The sequence below is a fragment of the Balaenoptera musculus genome, chromosome 3 (genome assembly GCF_009873245.2).
Source record: "Balaenoptera musculus isolate JJ_BM4_2016_0621 chromosome 3, mBalMus1.pri.v3, whole genome shotgun sequence".
Taxonomy (NCBI): Eukaryota; Metazoa; Chordata; class Mammalia; order Artiodactyla; family Balaenopteridae; genus Balaenoptera; species Balaenoptera musculus.
This window is the reverse complement of record NC_045787.1, coordinates 156,897,336-156,918,007: the sequence shown is the minus strand read 5'-3', so window position 1 is coordinate 156,918,007 and position 20,672 is coordinate 156,897,336. Positions and strand designations below refer to the sequence as shown.

The window sequence follows — 20,672 nt, the reverse complement described above, 5'->3', positions numbered from 1 at the left end:
TTTGCTTGGGGGTGGGGCAGCCCCCTGACTATATAAGCCTGGACCTAGGTGTCCCAGGCACCCTGGAAGCACAGACCCTCCAGTGCTGCTCCCTGCGCACTCCAGCCTGACCCTCCAGCAATCCTTGCAATGAGAGGAAAAGCCACCTGGGAAGCCCTTGCCTGTGGTCCGGAGGAGACTGCCTCTGAGTCTGCAAATGTGCCCACCACAGAGCCCTCTGGAGAAGTGGCAGCACCGAAGTCTACCGGGGAAGAGCCAGCTCCCAAGCCACAGGAGCCTGCCCCTCAGGCACCTGCCCCCGCAGCCTCTAAACCCGCACCTCCAACTGAAGGTGACAAGAGGCGGGGCAGGTGGAGGAGGGAGGCAGCCTTGGCGGAGAGTGGTGCGGGGAGAGCTTTTGGCTACGAACCTCTTTATCTCCCCCTGCTTCTCCCTCAGATGTCCCCAGTGCCCCGCTGCTGCTGGCTGTGGAGGACGTGAGTGACAGCTCGGTGACTGTGAGCTGGGAACCCCCGGAGAGGCTAGGGAAGCTGGGGCTCCAGGGCTATGTTCTGGAACTCCGCCGAGAGGGAGGTGAGCTATGGGCTAAGCTCTGCATACACCCAGGGGAGGTGGGCTTAGAGGGCAGCAGGGACAAGCCTCCAGACTCTGCAGCTGGGTCAGTCCAAGGGGAGATACAGAAGGAGGGAGAGGAAGCAGTCCGCTCAAGCCACTCACACACAGCTTCTTGCTCCACCAACACACCTCTGAAAGCAGGAGGATGTCCAAACGGCCTTAGGAGGCCCCCTGTCCTCCAGCTCCAGGAAGCCTCTGAGTAACAGAGATAAAAGGGTAGGTGACACTGGGGCACTCCTCTGTGAGAATGAAGGAGGTAGTAAGTCTCAGAGGACCCTGCTTGGGGAGGGCAAGCAGGAGGTGGAGAGCAAAAGAAGCTGAGGGGGAGGGTAAGTTGTAAGAGACAGTGAGGAGAAACAGGGGACGGGCGGCTCTGGCCAAATTCCTCATGCCACCATCCTCTTATCCACCTCCGTGGCAGTCAAGTTCAGCCTGGCCTCTGCCTTTGCCCCTACCTTGCTGTGTGATTTGGCAAATGTGTCCAACCCTCTCTGGGCTTCAGCAAACCCATCTCTGGCCACCACTCAAGGGTTCTAACATCAGGTGTCTTTGATGCCATTTGACAACAAGAAGTCAGGGAGGCAAAGGGAAAATAAGTCCCAGAAAGGGAGGTCAGCTTCCTCAGATCATCAGCGAGAAGGGAAGCCCCACTGAGAAGGGTGCCCACAGCCATGGAGCCAGGACCTTGCACTCTCTTCATTTCTCTCAGCCTTGGAGTGGGTGCCTGTGAATTCCCGGCCCATGATGGTGACCCAGCAGACCGTGCGGAACCTGGTTCTAGGTGACAAGTTCTTCGTACGTGTGGCTGCAGTGAGCTCTGCAGGGGCTGGCCCACCAGCTGTGCTGGACCAGCCTGTCCACATCCAAGAGATCATTGGTAAAGCCTGCTCCCCAGCCCTTCCCAGGCACCTTATCTAATGGATGGAGAAACTGAGGCCAATGGGTAGAGCGAACAGGGCAGTCATTTCCCCCCATCCCACACTCACGTGCACAAGCCACCTGCTATCGCCGTTTTGCCTTAAGAAAGTCCCAGGTTCCTCAGCAGCAAGGGGCCTCTAGAGGTCAAAGAGGCCATTTCCCTGAGTGGCCCAGCCCCCAAGCTTCCTGACCTCCAGAACTGAGAGCTCAAGCTCCCCAGGTCACCTGCCTCAGAGTCCCAATGCTTAGAGTCATTACATTCTTCCTACCTAATCTTAATTCCTTCAGCGGCCACGGAAGCTCGTTTTCTGCTCATTTCATATGGCCTGGGTTCCAGATTCTCCCAAACATTTTGGAATAGAGAGGAGTCTTTGCTTGCCTCTTGCTGCACCACGTCCCTAGTGGGAAGAAGATTAACGCCCTGCAAAAGGCCGGTGAAGGTTTCTCCATCCCCAGAGGCCAGTGCTGCACTGGGAACCTGGGAGGCCAGCTGCTGTCCCCTTGCTAAGATTTCTATTTGTAGGGTGCATTAGCCTCAAGCCCTCCCAGGACTGATCAGGTTTCAGTCTGTTAATGGCAGTGAGTCATTTGGTCTGATCCAAGGTCTCTGGGGACAGCCCAGAGCTGCAGGGTGACAAGAGACATAGGCCAGCAGGTGGCCTGAGGCCTTCTCCACATTTCTCCTTGTTCCCCCCTCCTCGTCTTGACCCCATAATTCTGGACAAGGCCTCCAGACAGAGGGGGTTTCACGGCCACAGAAGGGGGTCAAGTTTGGATTCAAGGAAATACTTTTCAACTCTAAGGCCTGAGAGATGTGGGAACCAGGGGGTTGGGAGTGTAGAATTGTAGACTGTTACGGCTTGTCCATCCAAGCCAAGCAGGTCCAAAGGCACCCAGGACTCCCTTGAGATCACCTAGCCTATTAGTGGCAGTCCCAGAACCTGACTCCCACACAGGACAGTTCATGTCTTACCAGGCAGCAGGGAGTCTTTTTCTGGTGGTTTTCAGAACCAGAGGACTTTCCCTTCCTTTGAGTCTGGGTGAGACACGGTCCCACCTGGCAGCTCAATATGGACTCATCGATTCTAGCCTGGGAGTGCCAGGAAGCCCTCCTTGTTGCGGAGTGGGGTTGGTGGGCATCCTGGACCTTCCCTGAGGGCCCAGGGATCTCAGACTCTGAGAGCCTGCAGGGGCCAGGACCCTCTACTTCAAGGCCTAACACGGAAGGAGTCAGCTAGACTCAGCACCCTCTACTCCATTAAAATTCCTCTGGCAGGAGAGAAGGGGATTTCCTGGAGAGAAGAGGGGAGGAGGCTGTGAATAAACAGGGAGCAGCCAGCCAGGCCCCCCTCATGGGCAGGGCAGGGTGGGGACCCTGTCCAGAATCCTCAGCTGCTCAGCTGTCCCTCCTCAGCCACCTGGAGCTGCCAAGCATTCCTGGCCCCCTGCAGCTGCCCCTGGAACATTCCACGCCTGATGCTCCCAGGGCCAAGTGCCTGCACAGCTAATCCTCAGAGACACTGTGTTCCTTCTGTCTCCTCCGTCTCTGCCCTGCGTGCCACTGACCAACTGCTGCCACCTGTTTGCCACTGAGGAGCCTCAGCCACCACCACCCCTACGCCCGCCCAGGGGGATAGTGGCAGGGGCTGTTGCAGCTTCCCTTGGAATGCCCTTGCACCTGATTAGGTGATAGTCAGGAAGGTGGTTCTCTACCGTAGCATGGGGCTGAAGTAAAGTGTCAGGAAGGACTTCCCCACCGCAGACTGAAAGGTAGTGGAAGGAGTAAGAGAGAAGGAAGGGGGTAGGTCTGCTCTGGCTTCATTTAAAAAGGGAAATATCCCAATCCTCCCGTATGGCTTGGAGACAGAGCAGTGGGCAAATGGGTCTCACAGGGGCTTCTCTGAAGGCCTGAGCTGTTCAAAGCAGAAGGGCAGAGGGACTGGGAAGACAGTGTTGCCACCCTTCCAGGGAATGCAGGGCCACAGGCGCAGCACATGCTGCCCCCCAGGGGGAGCCAGGGAGCCAGCTGGGGCCCATCTGGAGCCCAGGAATACCAGAGCTGCAGGGCAAATCCCAGCCTGGCAGGGTCAGGGCACCAAGGGAGTGCCCGGGATGCCTACCAGTTCACACCGTGGAGGCCCTGCCCTCCTGGAACCTCCTGGCTCTCAAGTCCCCAAGGGCCTCAGGGGATTTGGGTCCCTGGATCTGGGGAGTGAGCTTTGCCCTGTCCACAAGGAGGCAGCCTCAGAGCATACCCAGGAGACCTCCTACCCAGCCAGCAGCCTTCTCCAGTTGTCCCCTACCCCTGCCACAGAAGCCTCCAATCAGCAGGCCCCCTGCTGTGCTAAGCCTAGCCTCTCGCTTTAATGCAGAGGCCCCCAAGATCCGCGTTCCCCGCCACCTTCGTCAGACCTATGTCCGTCAGGTGGGAGAGATGATTAACCTGCAAATCCCCTTCCAGGTGAGTATGCCTCCTGCCCGGGATAAGAACTTGGGTGAAATAAGGGCCCCCGTCTGAGGTGTATTAGAGGAGCCCAGGAAATGTCAGGATCCCCGTGGAGGTCTGCCTGAGACCCACCCACCAAGATGGCCTCATCCTCCCTCTGTTGTACACATGACTCAGTTGTGATTCTCCAGCCGGTGAACAGGACAGGTGGCCCCGGGGCTGGCTGGACATCCGGAGAATGAGGCTGTAGGCAGCACCTGTGGCTCTAGCCTCTGCTACCTGTGCTTGGAAGGGCCAATGGGGCTAGCTCTCCTGGCACAGGGATCCCTGGAGCTGAGTGGGTGTGGGGGTGCTGGCACCTTCTGCGTTCACCTTGAGGGCTCCTCCCTCCCAGGGGAATCCCAAGCCTCAGGCCTCGTGGACCCACAACGGTCATGCCCTGGACAGCCAGCGGGTGAGTGTGCGCACCAGGGACCAGGACTCCATTCTCTTCATCCGCTCAGCCCAGCGCTCCGACTCAGGCTGCTATGAGCTCACCGTGCAGCTGGAAGGCCTGGAGGCCAAGGCAGCCATCGACATCCTGGTGATCGGTATGGGGCCAGGGGAGGCAGGGCTGACTTGCTGGGGACCCAGAGACCTCACCTCCTGCCCCAGAACTGATGGCCAATGGGGTCAGGCCAAGAGAGAGTGATAAGAGCCAGATCTTGGGTGGGGGGATTTTGCAGCAAGCCCAGCCCTCCCCCTCACTCTCTCTCACACCCTGGTCCTACAGAGAAACCTGGATCCCCCAGCAGCATCAGGATACTGGATGTCTGGGGCTGCAACGCTGCCCTCGAGTGGACACCACCCCAGGACACAGGCAACACAGAGCTCCTGGGCTACACAGTGCAGAAGGCAGACAAAAAGACAGGGGTGAGGCCTGCTAGAGCAGAGTACGGGGAGGAGGAAGGTCTGACTGGGGTTGGGTTTGCGGGGAAAGAAGTGGCCTAGGTGTCTGGGAAGGCCTGTCCACTAAGAGTCCACGGACCGAAGAGCTCTGGTCTGCCCACCACTAACCTGACTCCCTGTGTGGCTTTTGGCAAATCTCTTTCATCTCTGGGTTTCAGTTTCCTCCTGAAGACTTCAAGGGTGGCTCTCTGAGGCCCTTCAAGCTCTAGAGCAGTGCTTCTGGAAATGTAATGTGCATATGAATTACCTGGGAATCTTGCTAAAATGCAGATCTTAATTCAGTGGGTCTGGGGTGGGGACTGAGATCCTGAACTTCTATGAAGTTCTCAGGTGATTCTTACTTTGCAGGACCTCGGGCCACACTTTGACCAGTAAAGTTCTAGAATTCTCTGAGGACCCCAGCAAGGTCACATTCTCCCAGGGGTTCCTTCTCCCAATTTAAAGCCCCTCAGACCCAAAGCTGGATGATTCAGCCTCCCAGGGATGGGGCGTGGAACAAGCCCCTCTGAGGAAGAGGCCACAGGGGGAGCAGGGAGGGGGAGGGCAGGGTGGAGGTGAGGATGACAGGCCCAGGGTCCCTGCAGCAATGGTTCACAGTGCTGGAGCGCTACCACCCGACCACCTGCGCTATCTCCGACCTCATCGTGGGTAACTCTTACTCCTTCCGGGTCTTCTCGGAAAACCTGTGTGGACTCAGTGCCTCGGCGGCCGTCACCAAGGAGCTTGCCCACATCCAGAAGACAGGTGGGTCTGGGTCCAAGACCGGAAACCAAGCTAGGCCTTGCCATGCTGACCCTTCTCCCTGTCTCTGACTTTTCCTTGGTGTGTCAGCAGCCCTCCCTGTGTGCTTCTCATGGGTGTCCACTTGCCAGAGCTTTTGCTGCCCTCTCCACACCCACTCCACAGCTACCCACACACACACATTCACATGGCGTGACTGTAAAGAAATGGATGTGGTTGATTGATTGTAACAAACACATCAGAGCAAACCCATGCAAATGAGAAACACCCCTTGGGAGGCTGTGCACTTATTCTAAAGATGCCGTATGGCTGCCAACATCATAGCAGTCATTGGGTCTCCTGTGCAGTATCCCAAGGGAGCTACTCTGAAGGGCAATGTGTGTGGATAGGTAGACTGATGAGTTTGCTAAAAGCAAACTCCCGACCCTAATATAACACCACATAGATGGACAAGAGAGATATGGGTATTTACTGTCTCTATACAGACACATGGCCCTCTTGCGTCAAATGTGAAATTCCAAGCCCTTTCTCCCTGTCACCCTGCGTGCTCCAAGGCCCTCCCCCGTACAGTCTGTGTGGGCTGCAGAAAGCACACTCTTTTAAACACTAGCCTGAACTGCACAGAATTAGGAAGAAGTTTTCGTTTAAAAGAAGAAAGCCAGTCAAGTCTCCAAAGACAAACAGAAATGAAATGTAGAATCCCTGGGTTTTTAGACTCCACCCTCAGCCAAGATCATCTCGTCTGTTTGGTTTTGCTGCCCACTCCCCTCTGTCCTCCCCTCTGTGACTCACCCAGCTGTGGTTTCGGCTTTCCTCTGCCTCTTTGAGACATTCTGCCTCTAAGCTCCTGCATGTTGGTTGTGCCTGGCTTCCCAAAGACCCCAGGAGCCTGGGGTCCTGCCATGGGGTTCCAGAGGAGGAGGTAGGGATGAAATGGATTGTCTTCCGCCCTTAATTTTCCTCCAGACCACCAGCTCTCTGCTCAGAGAGCCATAGTCATCATGTGACGTTCCATTGCTTAAGCCGCAAACTCACTACATGATATTGGGCAAGTCCCTCATCTATGAAGGGTCTTAGTTTTCCATCTGTCAACTGGGGATGACAAATTTATCCTTGCAAAGGAAGGCTGTGTAGATTAAGTGGGATACCTAAGTGTAAGCTGTAGTGATTTTAAGAAAATGGATGAGGTCAGTCTTAAGGGGTCTCCTCCTGTAACCTCAAATTCACCCTACTTTCTCCCCCAAAACCAGATATTGTTGCCAAACCTAAAAGCTTTGTTGAGCAAGACTTCTCAGAAGCCCCCTCGTTCACCCAGCCCCTGGCTGACCACACCTCCACCCCTGGCTACAGCACGCAGCTCTTCTGCAGTGTCCGAGCATCACCCAAGGTGAGGGGCAGGGCCCTACTGTGCCCTGGGCAGGGGCACTGGGGTTGAAGGATCTTCCCAGGCATCTTTCCCTAAGCCTGAGGATGGCCTTCGAGAGCCTCGTCCTGGCCCACAAACTTCCCAGCTCTCCTCTGACCTTGCTTCCCCAGCCCAGGATCATCTGGATGAAAAACAAGATGGACATCCAGGGTGATCCCAAATACCGCGCCCTCTCTGAGCAAGGTGTCTGCACCCTGGAGATCCGGAAACCCAGCCCCTTCGATTCTGGGGTCTACACCTGCAAGGCCATCAATGTGCTGGGGGAGGCGTCTGTGGACTGCCGGCTGGAGGTCAAAGGTGAGGGCTTGAAAGGGGTCACTCCTTAGGAGCCCTCCAATGGATGGGAGACCAGGAGAAGCCACCTCTTCTCCTGCTGGACTAGACGAGGCTGAGCGCTGAAAATCAAGGCAAGACAGGGGTAGTGAAAATCGAGGTCAGACTGTCAGAAGGACTTTCCAAGAGGGAGGATGGCTTAATGTGGGTAAAGGAGGCGGTAGAGTCTGCCTCGTAGACAGATGGATCACTGGGGTGAGGGCATGAGACTCATTCACCCCCCACTCGGGTCCCCAGCAGACACCCACCCACTCCCTGAGCTCTAACCTTCAGATTTCTCCCAGCCTCAGCCACACACTGAAGAGCCACTGGTGGAGGCTGTGATGAGGAGGAAGGTAAATGGCTGCATGCACTCCCTCTGCTGCCTCTGGGGGTGGAGGCCAGGAGCAGGGGTGGGAGTGAGAAGGGAAGGGGGCAGCCAGCTCTGAGTACAAATCTGCAGTCACAGGCAGCGAACACGCACAGTCCTGGGGGTGTTCCACAGACGCTGCAGGGCAGGGTGATGCTGGTGAGGCCTGGAAGGGATGGGCATTCAGTGGAAGGGATTCAGTGGATGGTCAGAGGACAGGATCTAGTCCTGGCTCTGAATGACCTTAGGCCAGGGCATTCCCTTGGACCTGTTTCTTCAGTCAGAAAAGTAGGGGCAACATCCGTGCCCTGACTGCCCTCCCAGGTGGTTCTGAGGCCCTGGACTAGTGAGGATGTATCCTGGAGCTGCAGTGGACAGAGCTGAGACCTGGGCTTTGGGACCGAGGGCCTAAGGGGAAGGAGGCCTGGGAAAGGAAGAGGGGTACTGCTTCGCGCTCCCCATATCACCTCTTCAGCAGGGCACGTATAGCCCAGCTCTGCCTAACAGCAGGGGCTCATGAAACATGTTCTCTGCTAGGTGCTGCAGGCCTGAGGGTTCAGGGCAGCCAGGCCCAGAATCAAGCTCCACGGAGGCCAGAGGTCCCCATCTCCATAGTGATGACTGATGGCTTTGCTCCTTGGTACCTGCCTAGCAGGCCCCAGGCCAGGCTTCCTGGATACAAGGGGCCCTGGAAAGTGCAAAGATTGGAGCGCTCCTGCAGAGAGTTGTACACTGGGTGAGAAGCACTTGAATAAAGGTGTGTGGTGATACAGTACAGGGGCCTCTGTGACAATGAGCATCATCATGATGGGGGCGGCACTGCGTCACCATGAGGGGGGTGTTAAATGTGTCATCATGAGGGGGTCTCCACCTCTGACACCATGAGGAAGGTGCCAGTGGGAGGGAGCTTGCAGTGTCATGGGGGTTTTCCAGATGTGAGATTTTTTAGGATCTCATTTCACATGCAGAGTTTGCTACCCTAAGAGGATAACTATAGGAACAGACACACCCTTCTTTGGAACCCTCCTTGCTCCAAATGCCTCCAAGTCCCCCCTCTCTTCACTTCTCCCCAGCCCCCACCATTGCTTTTTCTCTGTTGAGGTTGTTTGTTGCCCTCAGACAGTGGTGGGGTACGTTCTCCATGAGGGTTCACAGTCTTTTATTAGTCAAGTGGCCCGCCCTGGGAGCCAGGGGATATCCCACCTCTGAGAGAGAGAAGGGCCTGGAATCATGTCTGGAGTTGCTATTCACACTTAGAACCTGGCCCCTCATTCTTCTGTATAAGGAGCTTTGGACTTGGCCAGGAGCGGACCCTTCCCCAAGGGTTTAGTCTAAAGGCCTAGACTCTGCAATAGAGCCTCAAAGCCCATGATCACTGTGCTAAGTGTCAGGGGTACTGAGGGTACCTAAATTCTGGTAAGACCTTCCTGCCCATATACCCAGGAGGGTAGTCTCCTCTGGCCTGACCACCCTGTCACACTTCATCCCAGTGTGACCAGAGCAGCCCACTTCCCCTTCTTCATCCACTCCCCAGGCAGGCAGAATGCTCCCAAGAGTTGGCATGTCTGGGGCTCTCCTCTCCATCTGGCTCAGAAGCAACAAAGATGGGTGTCACCTAGGAGGGCACAGGCCCATCACCGAGAGCTGGTGGCCCAGAGGACAGGCAGTTACACACCAAGTCTCCTACTTGGGAGGCTCAGGGCAAGAATGAGGGCTCAACGCTGTCTCCCAGTGGCTGTTTGAGGCCCACACCTACCATTCCACATTAGCTCCAGAGAGCTCGGAGCCCCCACTCAGGTCCAAGGGCTAGTGAAGAATAAAGCAAATACTGGAAATTATTTCTGGACTCGCCCTTTCGGCCTCTCCCAAGTATAACCCTGGAATCCCCAGGGCAAAGAGAGCAGGCACCCTGGCATGCAGCATGGCCAGGAACACAGGCTTCTGGGAGGTGGGGAATGAGGCTCCTTGATTCCTGCCTGTCAGTGGCTCTGGTCACCTTCTGCTACAGAACAGGAGAGAAAACAAGGCCAGGACATCTAGTTTCTCTCCTTCCCTCCATCTTGGCGGGGATATTCTCCTCTCCTTAAGCTTGGTCCCAGGGCTGCACCACTACCACCTAAGACAAGCAGACTCCCCTCCCTGCCTGCCATGGGACCTGAGCTTGCCCTCCTGGCCCACATGGCCCCTTGGCAGTCTCAGTGTCCCCAGGCCCCACTCAGCCTGATGCACTGGGCTGCCTGTGGGTTGGTCAGGCAGGTGGGGAGGCTCAAGCCGCTTTCCTCCTCCCCTCAGGTTACCTGGTTCTTTCCCCATGGGCTGCCCTCCCAAAACTCCTCCAGGACCTCGAGGTGCTGGGCACTCACAGCCCAATGCCCAGTAGGGAAGAGTCAGGGAGACAGGGAGACAAGCGGGACAGTAGGGAGGTGAGGACTGGGCTGAGATGCCCCAGATGTGGGCAGGTGGGAGCAGGAGGTGGAGTCTAGTCATCGGGCCTCTCTTCTGGAGGATCCTCATCAATGGGGGGTGCAGGTTGGCAGCGGAAGTGGTCGTTCCAAATCTTAAGGAAGGTAACCCGAAACTTCTGGATGCGGAAGGCATAGACGATGGGATTCATGGCCGAGTTACCATGTGTGAGGAAGATGGCGATGTACATGAGGAGCCTCGGCTTATGGCAGGAAGGGCAGAAGAGGGTGATGCAGTTAAGGATGTGTAGGGGAAGCCAGCTGAGGGCGAAGAGGAAGAGGATGAGGGCCAGCGACTTGGCGATCTTCAGCTCCTTCCCATAGTACTTCTGCGGGTCACCAGAGGATGCGGACACCTTCTTGTTGAGCTGCTTGCGGATCAGGTAGAAGACCTCCAGGTAGATGAGGACCATGAGCAGCAGTGGGGGCAGCACCCAGACAAAGAAGTTGAAGTAGACCATATACTCCATGCTGATGACCTTCTCAAACTGGCACTTGATCACGGGCTCACCTACACTGCCATTGGCCAGCCAGGCCCGCTCCACTGCACTCAGGTTGTTCCAGCCGAACATAGGTGTCAAGCCCACCACAAAGGAGAGAATCCAGCAGCCAACGATGGCCACCACAGCCCTTCGGGGAGTCACCACTGTCTTGTACCTGGGGGAGAGGAGGGCAGAGTGTGAGGCCCCCTCCTCAGTTCACCCAGCCCCTGGGGGTCTCTAAGAGGAGGCCCCTGCTCAGCCAGGGCCCAGTGAGTGGGGAGGTGGTTGTCTTTGGCTAGAGGGTCAAGTCTTTGGGATCTAAAATTTAGGCCAGAACTTGCAATGCACTGGTTCATGTCTACTGCTGAGGGTGGGAAAAAACATAGAAGAAAACAACAAATGAATTCCTTTAGGAGTTTTACTAAAATTACCAAAGTAAAAATTGCTCACATGTGCTTGGCACACCCCCACTGGTGACCTTATCATTGCTTCATGACAGTTCCCATGGGGTAGAAAAGCACCAGCAGAATGAGTGCCCATTTGACAGGTGAGAAAACTGAGGTTCAGAGTAGTCACGTGTTCTGCCCAAGACCACATGGAGGGTGGCAGCACTGTCCTATGCTTCCTAACTGACCACAACAACAAGGTGATTAACAAACCACCCCTCCCCTTGGGCCAGTTGACACACTATAATAAAAAGCCTTCCCACACCCCCTCTTTTTGGCTGTGTCCCATCTCTGCCAGTGCCCCCATCTCCCACCCCCATCCTTACCTCGCCTCCCCTTTCAGTCATGTACAGTGCTTACCTCCTGACGGGTTGATCTCAAGAACCAGCTCTCCACCCCCAAGCTAATTGGGAATTATTCTCAGGAAAGAAAACTGATGTTCATTGAGGACTACATGCAAGGAACTCCCATTTATGCATGCATACATGGGTGTATTCATTCATTTTTGCGTGCTTTCTGTTCCAGGCATTGGTCTCTGTGCTAGGAGTACGATTAATAATCCCTACCTCTATGCAGCTCACATTTTGGGTGAAGAAATAGATAACACAAAAGTAAGGAAATAAATAAACAAGACAACTAGAGGTTGCGATATGTCCTTTGAAGGAAATAAGCAGGACGATGTCAAGGGGCAGAGCTACCAACCTTTTTCATGCCATGACATACACAGATGATGAAAACATTTGGATGACACAGAAAATGGATGAGGCTGCCCATGGGCCATGACTCTTCCCCCACCCCTGCCCCCAGGGTTGAGGGGATGCCCCTCCGGGGGGGGGCTCCCCACTTCCCTTTAAACCAATCCAGCCAGCAGCCAGAATGTCCTCTGCCCACGCACTGGCCTTGGAGCTAGTGCCAAGGGCGGGGCCCGCCCAGCTCTGTGCTGAGGAGCTGGCTCAGCCCAGCAGCTTGTCCAGTTGTTATTTTCCAATGTAGCTTCTGAGATGGATGGAGTGCCCTCCTGAGCATGTGAACAGCTACTGAGACCAACGGGTGTGAAGGCGGAGGCCTCCCTCTGACTCCATTTTCTTCTGTCCCGTGCCTGTGGAATCTGCGGCATTCTCCTTCACAGCAGTGATTCTTAAGGTCCCTCTCACCCTGGACCAAAGCCCACTGCTCCTTGAAGGCTTTACAGGAGTGGAAAGGGGAATGATTTGAGGGATGGGAGAAACTGGACCCCACCCCCACCCCATCTAGAAAGCAAGCACTAGAAGCGACCTCATTTCCAATCTCATCATTCCAGTGGGGAAACTGAGGCCCCTAGATGACTCCAACACCTTCAGTGTGGTCCCCCATCCCCTACTCTGTAATCATAGGGTCCTTGTGTCCCCAAAGCTCCAAGGGGCCTTGGAATCTGTCCAGTTTGCTTCTGCCTTCCTGAAGTTTTCTTAGATCTAATCCTTGCTCTCTTGCTGTAACTAAAGCCTATTTCCACCTCTTGAAGCCCCAGCAGGATAGCCAGCCTGGTGCATACTTTGGAGTCAGAGATCCATATCTGGGCCCCAGGTCTGTAACTTACTAGGTCAGTTCTTCCTCTGTAAAGTGAGACTGTGGGACCCACTTCAGATGAGCTAACATATGTGAAATGCTCTGTAAGCACGCCACCAACATTCCTGTGCCTGAGCTCCTAACCCTCCAAGCCCCTGAAAACACACGCACCTGAGAAACCCTGCTATCTCTAGATGCTCAGCAAACACAGCCTAATGGCTCTGTAAACGTCTGGCTCAAGGTTTGTTTCTGATGAGCTTAAAGTGCTTCCCACATGTCCTATAGTGAAAGAAGCTCTGGGCAAGTCTATGGGGTGAGGCTAAAGGAGCGCAGGTCATTCTATCAAAAGAGAAAAAAGGCTAAGGTACTCTGCCACAGCTGTCACAGGCAGGGGGGCAGGTCCCTGTGGTGAGCCTCAGCAGAGCCCAATGGAGCTGCAGCTGCAGAAGGAAGGATGTGGGCCAGGCACCCCCTATCACAGCCCATCACAGCTATGATTTACATCATATTTATCATTTACAAAGCCCTTTTACATTCATGTCCCAGGTAATCCCCGTAACCACCCTGTGAGGTGAGTACAGCGCATAATGGAATCCCCATTTTACAGATTAGGAACTCGAGGTCCAGAAATGGGCAACGACTTGCCCACATCTCCTGACTCCAAGACCAGCTCTCCTCAGGGCACCAGGCTGACTGTGGGTTGTTTAGATGTGGATGACTGGCAGATTGGGAACATCCCTTTCCTACAAGCTTTAAAATGGGAATGTCTAGACCCTATTCAAAGGTGGTACCACCCAGAGAAAGGGGGGTAGACAAAGTGACCTCTGGTATTGCCGTCCAGCCTGAGGAATAGGGGAGGGGGTATCTCGCCCAGGACCCACATCTGGGCAGTGATGACCCACCAAGAGAGGAGGTGAATTCTGACAGTGTCCCAGGTGACAGAGAAGGAGGAGGTAACTTCTAGCTAGAGAGGTGCCCGCCTTTTCTCTTCCCCTCACCCTTCCCAACTGCCTGGAGCCCCGGGGTTAAAGCTTTCCTGGGGTTCCTCCGGGCCAGGTCCCAGCAGACCCTGCAGCTTAGGGTATCAGTTCTCATCTGTTTTTCTTGCTATTTTCTCCATGGTGGGAAAGGGCTGGACCCAGGACCTTGGCTGAGGTAGGGCAGGCTCTCACAGGAAGGGCTGCCTCTCAGAGCTGGGAGAAAAACTTACCTCTCCCTACATGTGGGAAAGAGAAGCAGAGGCTGCAAGTCCTAGGGTGCACATGGGGTGGGGCGTGCTGAATGTGCCACAAACACTTGTCCCACCAAGTCATGGTCCAAGGCCTCATAACCCCCAACTTTATAGACAGCCCTGTGAGAGCTAGCCAGAGAGATGGCTGCCCTCAGGAGTGTGCAGTCTCAGACAGACAAAGAGGAAGCAACAGAATGGAGGCACTGGAACACCAAGTGGAGCCCTGTCCACAGGCAAGCAGGGCAGGCAGCTCCTTAAAGATGTCGTTGAAGAAACCAGGGAGAGCCCTGCCCCCTCCTGTAGCTCCCACACAGTGCATAAAATCCCCCCATTGGTGAGGTGTTCCTTTGGGTTAAGAATCGCCCTGTGTGTTATTTTTAAAGCCAAGATAACACTGACTCCATAGTATGAATTACTTTGTCAGTATCTTCTTATTGATGATGAGAAAAATGAAAAAACTGGGTACCTAGAGTAGTTGGGGTGGCAGAGACTCCAAGAGGAAAAGGGACAGCTTAAGGAAAGAGGCAGAAGAGTCTCCTGTTGCCAAGAGCTGGCCTAGCTGAACAGACAAGTATTTCATAATATAGCTGCTGCAAGAATAAGTAAGTGTGGTTTACAGGTCAAAATTAGGGAAGGAGGGCTACGAATCCTGTACCCAAATAGGGAAAGGCAGAGGAAGCCTTTGCTACTTCCCTGGACACCCTGGCAGGGCTGCCAGAGGAGAGGAGGAGGTTCTGGAGGCTAAGGGAGGGGGATGTTCAAAAATAATCGTTAACTGATTGACAGTAATAATAACAATGCTAATAAAAGCTAACATTTATTGATGCTTTTCACGTGCTGGCACCAACTTTATAGACAGCCCTGTGACTTAGGCATTATGATGATTATTATTCTCATTTTCTAATCGCAGTAACTGAGATTCAGATTATGAAACATGTCCAAGGTCACTCAGTGAGTAAGAGGTAGAGATGGAATTTCTAAGACTGGGATTTGTCCTAGTCCAAAGCCCATGATGGACCCCAGCTCTGCCACTCTGGGAAGATGGAGGACAAGGGGGGCTCAGAGGGTGGAGGTCCAGTACAGAAGAAGGGAGTCATGGTGGATCTCCCCTGCTTCAGGTAACCCCCGGACTGGGCAGCTCTGAAGATGACAGCAGGCCTGCCTGCCTGGGAGCCTCCCTCCTCCCTCGAAGTCCAACCCCTTTGTAGCCCTCAGACTGGTCTGTTCATGATCTGCTCAGCTGTTTAGTCGTCAGTGCTGGGGCAAGTAGACAGCTGAGGCACCCTCCCTTTCATTCATTAAACAGATATTCACGGAGGGCTTTTAGGTGCCAGGTTACAAGTGCTGGGTTCAGGAATATCAAAGAGAACAGGCTTTCAGGAAAGTAACATTCTAGAGGCAGGGGATAAACCAATAAACAGATCGTTTGAGACCTACCAAGTTAAAGAAATAGGACACCCTGAGAGCCAGTGGCTGGGCATAGAGTGCTGCTGACTTAGGTTGTGTGCGTGCTCAGGACAGCCTCTCTGGGGAGGAGACACTGAGCCGAGAGGGATATGATCACCAAGGGCAACCAGCCATGAGGTACCAGCAGGCAAAGTCCTGAGGCCTGAGTGGCTCAGGGAGCAGAGCAGCTAGTGGGGGCTTCCCGAGAGTGAAGGCAAGGGCCAGGGCGGGCCAGTCACAGATGTGGTCTGGGACGGCCACCTGGGCTGGGCAGGTCACATGAAAGGTTCCAAGGTTTTATTCTTGCGCAGGGAAAGCCATTGTAAGCAAAGGAGTAATATCTAATTTCTGTTTTTAAAAGATACTTCGGGCTGCAGTGTGGAGAGTGTGTTGTGTGCAGCAGGGAAAGCAAGAACACCATGGGGAACGTATTTCAGCCATCCAGGTAATAGGCGAGGTGGTGAGCTCTCGTGGGTGGCAGTGGGGAGTGGGGAGGAGTGCCTGGCTGTCTGATGTGTTTGGGAACAGAGCCAACAGGACCTGTTGCTGAGTTTGGGTGTCCAGGTGAGAGAAAGCACCATCAGGATGACTCTCATGTTTTGATCCCGACCACTGAAGGGAGAGTGGGGCCATTCCCTGACCCTGACCCTGACCCCTCTCTGGCCAGGGCCCCTTCCCCTACTCCCAATCCTGTTGCACTCACTCAGGAAGTCCAGACCACACTGCTGGACACTTCTTTGTGTGCACCTCCCACCTGGGGCCTTTGCACTTCCTGCTCACCTCCCTGAGAGGGCTGGGAAGGCTCCTTCCCCCACATCCAGATCTCAGCTTAGATGTCACCTCCTCAGAGGAGATTCCCTGACCACCCTGCAAAAGAAGCCCGTCACTCTGTAGCCTTCCGCCGTTTTTAATTCTCTTGATAGAGCTTATCACTTCTTGACTCTCTGAATCCATTCATCTACCCACCCCCCCAACTGCTTCTTCTCTCGATTAGATATAGATATAAATATGTAGGTGTTTAGGAATTTATTATCTGTTTCTCTCCAGTGGAATGTAACTCCATTAGGACAGAGATTCATTTTGCAAGTTCACCAACTGCGTTCCTAGTACCTAGAAAAGTGCTCAATAATTATTTGTTGAATGAATGAGTAAATAGACGTAAAAATGGGTAATGAATCCACATATCCATTCATTCAATCATTTATGATTTATTCAATGAAAATACATTTTATTCAATGATAAATAAATGATAAATAAATTAAAATGATAAATTAAAAAAATTATTCGATCATTCATGATTAATTGAGGACCTACCATGTGAGTACCTGTCAGGGAACCACAGATAAGGATTAAATGGTAGGTGCTCAATTAGAGACAGTCAGATTAGAAAGGCATAGCTGAAGTCTTAGAAGCAATTACAGTGCCCTGGATGGAAAAAAGCTTTCCCTTGTTCATTCCCCACTGGGCTAGAAGCTGTGGGGATCTGCTGCTAAGTCAGATAACTACTGGTCCCCTGCTTAAGCCCTGTGACATAAGGTTGCTCTGATGAGGGCCTCTTATGAGAGGTATGAGCGAGTGCCACCAGGCCACCAGCCAGCCTCCAGCACATCTGTGGCAGCCCTGAGCCCCAGCTCTGTCCCTGCATACTGTGAGACCAGCAGAGGCTACCCCGGCCAGAACTAGCCTCCCCAGAGTCTTCCAGAGGAGCAGCATTTCCATCTCAAGCTAAACCCCAGCAGGAGCCATGAGCCTGCCTGAGCTCTCCATTGGTCCTTTGCTTCATGAAGAGGCCCCTTTCATAGGTGGGATCAAATCCAGTTGGAGGCCTGACTGCACAGAGGGGTGTCCTCTGTCTGCCTACAGCCTCACAGGAGGGCTCTTCCTGGACACCACTGGGGACTGACTTTTAGGCTGACTCTGAGAACACGAACAATAAGCCTCCTTAAAACAGGAAAAGCTCAGAATGCCATCAGGTGGTGAACAGACCAGGGGACCTAGGCAGGAAAGATGCATTTGACAGAGAAAAGAGAAGGGGGGTGGGCGGCATAGAGATACGCAAAAACTCTCTTTGGTGGACCAAGAACTGACCAACGGAGGAAGGTGTTCAGATAAGCTGCTCCATCACTGTACAAACAAGACTGGAGAGTGCTGGTCCTGAAGCTGTATGTCCTCAGCTTCCCCTCCTTGCCCTGCCCTGCTCTGAGTCGCGGGGGAGGGCGGCTGACCCTTGCAGGCTGCATTTCCCAAGCTCCTGGGTCACTGGGTTCATGGAAGGCATTGGAGTGCTGGAGGGAGGAGGTGGAAGGATATTTCCACCCCCCTCTCTCTGACACAGATGGGTCTCAGGCAGCGGTTACATCTCTTCCTTGGCTCTACCTCCCACCAGCCAGGCCCTCTATGGTTGCAGCTTCCACTAGCCCCCTGTAGCCCCTGGGCTCCAGGACCACCTCCTTCCTTTGCCCTTTAGTCTAGGGGTAGCTTCCTGTTGTTGCTAATGTCTGAGTTACCTCACTATCCCCTATTTGACTTCTTAGATTCTTCATCACCTGTGTGACCAATTCCTGGCATTAAAAGCCCTCAGCTGTAAACACCTAAGCGACTTCCACGTTTCTGGTTAGATCCCAATGGTTCAGGAGTGAAGCTGGAGCAGGAAAAATTGAATGTAGTTATCACAAAGAACTCCCTCCTCGAGGGATGAGAGGACTGACCAGACTCTTAATAAATATGTGTTGACTCAGAAGAAGAGAGAGAGAATCCACAGGATGGGTTTGGAAAAGGCTAAACATGGCTCTGTTTGAGGGCAGGGGTGATGAAGTGTCCTGTGAACTGCTGAGACCAGGGCAGGGTCCTCAGGCCTGGCTGTCCCTGTTTCTTGTCACCAAGGCACTGGGCATGCGGCTGGTTAGGGGATTGGAGCATGTCTGCATCTTTCTGCAACGTGCAGTTTGGATAGTCTGGGACTGAATCCTCCATCTTCCCTTCCCACTTTCTTGCCTTGTGAGAAGGAGTGATATTCCACAGCTCTGGTGACCTCCTTCCTTGCCTCCCTCCTTATCATTGATCTCAGCTAGTTGTAACTGGAAACTTGGATCTCAAGACCAGGGAAGTAAGGCTTTAGGACTATAAACCACTTCCTTCAGAGAAATTCTCCCTCTCAAAGGAAACAGGAAACCGGATACAATCAAAGGCACTGGGCACACTCCAGGGGCCAAATATTAAAGGGTAACATTCCCCGGGGGAGTCTGGATCAGGGACCCTGGGGAGGGACCTGGATGTCTGGGTCCTAATAATCCTGCCTTGAATCTTGCTTGCTTCAGGGCCTGTGGCGTCACCCACCAACTCTAAATATCAGTGTCACCAATCCCTGAAAGGGGGATCCATTGGACACCCTCAAGGCTAGTTTGCAGAACTATAGAGAGCGGGCCCAGACACTGAACTCCTTGAAAGAACAGAGCTGGATAAACTAGTTAGGCTAGTAGTGTAATGGGCCTTGGAAATAACTCCTGGTCACGTTCTGAGGACAAACAACTCAACAGCCTGGTGGGAAAAACAATTATGTCTATGTATGTGACCCAGTAGCATCCTCTATTCTGAACGTCCTCTATTCTCCCTGCTTCAGATTCAGAGCCCCTTCCTTGAATCTGGGAGTGAGCAGAAAAAACATAGCCCCTGACCTAAAGGAGTTCTCCATCTGATGGGGAAGTTACAGCCCCTGAGCAGAGGGAGTGCCCAGTCTGATGGGAGAGCAGCCCAGGCTAAATAAAACATACAAGGCCAAAGTTCCTGGCATCAACCCCAGACTCAAAGGTGGCACAGGTAACTGACATTGCAAGTTCTACCTCAGGCCTGTGTGCCTGTGATGAAGCCCCTCTCCTCTCTGGTTGCATCCTCTCATCCTTACAAAGAGGGGTTGGGATTTGTTCAGTGCACCTGATCCAGAGGAGGCTGCAGGGGGTAGTGTAGGGAGGGAGGTTCTCAGGTTTGGGGAAGGCATATTTTCAAAGTATACTTGCCTACAATCCCCAACCCTTTCCCGCAGTCCGGGGCATATCAGAATGTCCCCACACAGGCAATGGGAGGCCCAGGGACTGCACTTTGACATAATCCCCTAGGTAATTTTGAGATGCAGCCACCTCCTCCCCAGCCCCAGTCCTCTAACTCCTGAGACCAGTGCAGCCCCACATCCCAGTGACAGGGTGGTCTTCAGGGAGGAGGGTGTCTGACCTGAACTGTAAACTCAGGACAACTGGACCCAGACCTCAGCATTCCTGGCCATTTCCTGCTCTGAGGTTTGATTCTCTCCAGCTCTTGGGGTAAGGCCAGGATGGTGAAAATACCAAGGCCAAATTACCCCACCTGCTGTGGTAGACTTTCTGACTCATTCAGCGGTATGGAAAAAAATTATCCTGTCTGCATATGGATTTAATGACCTATGAGTGGCTGGCACAGTGAGGCCTTACTGGGATGACCATTGTGGTAAAGGGAGTCAAATTTCTTTTCCAACTAAGTGGAAAGACCTGACATTATAGGAAAAGGGAGCTGATTGAATCATTCCCCACCAGCCTCTCTGGTCTTTGCAGATAGTGGTCACTTTTAAGAGGTGGCAGGGAATCCTGCAGCCTGGCTGGCACATCAAGAGGGTGAGGGCAGGAGGGAGCTGGAAATGTGCAGAGCTCCCCAGCCTCGAGAGAGCAGGGGGCCCACACTGCCCATCAAGGTGCCTGCAAGGACAGCAATGACATGAAGACCCCCAGAGCAGGGCAGTCCTCCCTTGGAGCACCCCACTGTGGTGGGAACCAGGAGACCTCGGTTCTGGTCCAGGCTTTGTTGGGAGGGAATGAGCTGGCCTTGGGTGAAACTCCTCTCCTTTGGGGGCATCTCTATCCTCATCTGGATAATGTAGGACTGAATGAGATGTTTCCCAAGCTCTGGCAGGTCAAGTTCCCCTCTTCTGAAATGTGTCAGATCATCTGATACGAAGAGATGAGCTTGGCACTAGTGGAGGGAGGGAACACCGAAAACCAGTTTGGGGATGGGGAGCCCAGGGGCAGTAGTTGAGAGGCACATACAACTCCCCAGAAGGGAGTCCCCCCTCTAAGGATTTCATGCTCCAGCTATGTGCCCCATGGAGAGGAAGATGGGGAGCAACATGGAATGGAAAGAGAAATAAATATTTGTTGTGAGTGAATGAATGAAGGAATGAATGAAGAGTGTTGCGGAGTCAGATCTGAGTTCAAGCTGTGGCTCTACCAGTTAACAGCTTGTGGCCTTGACCAAGTAAAAA

General features: G+C 53.7%; 2 protein-coding genes across 5 annotated transcripts in view; one reads left to right on the top strand and one right to left on the bottom strand.

Annotated features, from left to right (window-relative positions):
- The first annotated feature begins 49 nt into the window (after positions 1–49).
- Positions 50–8,551, top strand: MYBPH (myosin binding protein H). Of its 2 annotated transcripts, XM_036846669.1 has the most exons (11): positions 50–331; positions 439–573; positions 1,325–1,492; positions 3,906–3,994; positions 4,374–4,569; positions 4,752–4,891; positions 5,512–5,671; positions 6,919–7,055; positions 7,205–7,391; positions 7,712–7,762; positions 8,314–8,551. In XM_036846669.1, the coding sequence occupies exons 1-10, from the start codon at positions 130–132 to the stop codon at positions 7,726–7,728; spliced, it is 1,431 nt and encodes a 476-aa protein (XP_036702564.1). In that variant the 5' UTR covers positions 50–129; the 3' UTR covers positions 7,729–7,762; positions 8,314–8,551. The 2 variants fall into 2 exon arrangements, with proteins under 2 accessions (XP_036702564.1, XP_036702565.1); XM_036846670.1 differs by lacking the exon at positions 1,325–1,492 and having other exon boundaries at positions 51–331.
- A 58-nt stretch (positions 8,552–8,609) lies between these two features.
- ADORA1 (adenosine A1 receptor) overlaps positions 8,610–20,672 on the bottom strand; it is a 35,088-nt gene continuing 23,025 nt past the window's right edge. For 2 of the 3 annotated variants that reach the window (XM_036846673.1, XM_036846672.1), the window contains exon 3: positions 8,610–10,895. In XM_036846673.1, the coding sequence (XP_036702568.1) occupies positions 10,256–10,895 (640 nt within the window). In that variant the 3' untranslated portion in view covers positions 8,610–10,255. The remainder of the gene's footprint in view (positions 10,896–20,672) is intronic. The other variant, XM_036846671.1, reaches the window with a different exon arrangement.

Coding starts and splice junctions, on each gene's coding strand:
- MYBPH (XM_036846669.1), top strand. CDS start 130: ATGAGAGGAAAAGCCACCTGGGAAGCCCTTGCCTGTGGTCCGGAGGAG. Junction 332..438: donor ACCCGCACCTCCAACTGAAG/GTGACAAGAGGC, acceptor CTTCTCCCTCAG/ATGTCCCCAGTGCCCCGCTG. Junction 3,995..4,373: donor ACCTGCAAATCCCCTTCCAG/GTGAGTATGCCT, acceptor CCTCCCTCCCAG/GGGAATCCCAAGCCTCAGGC.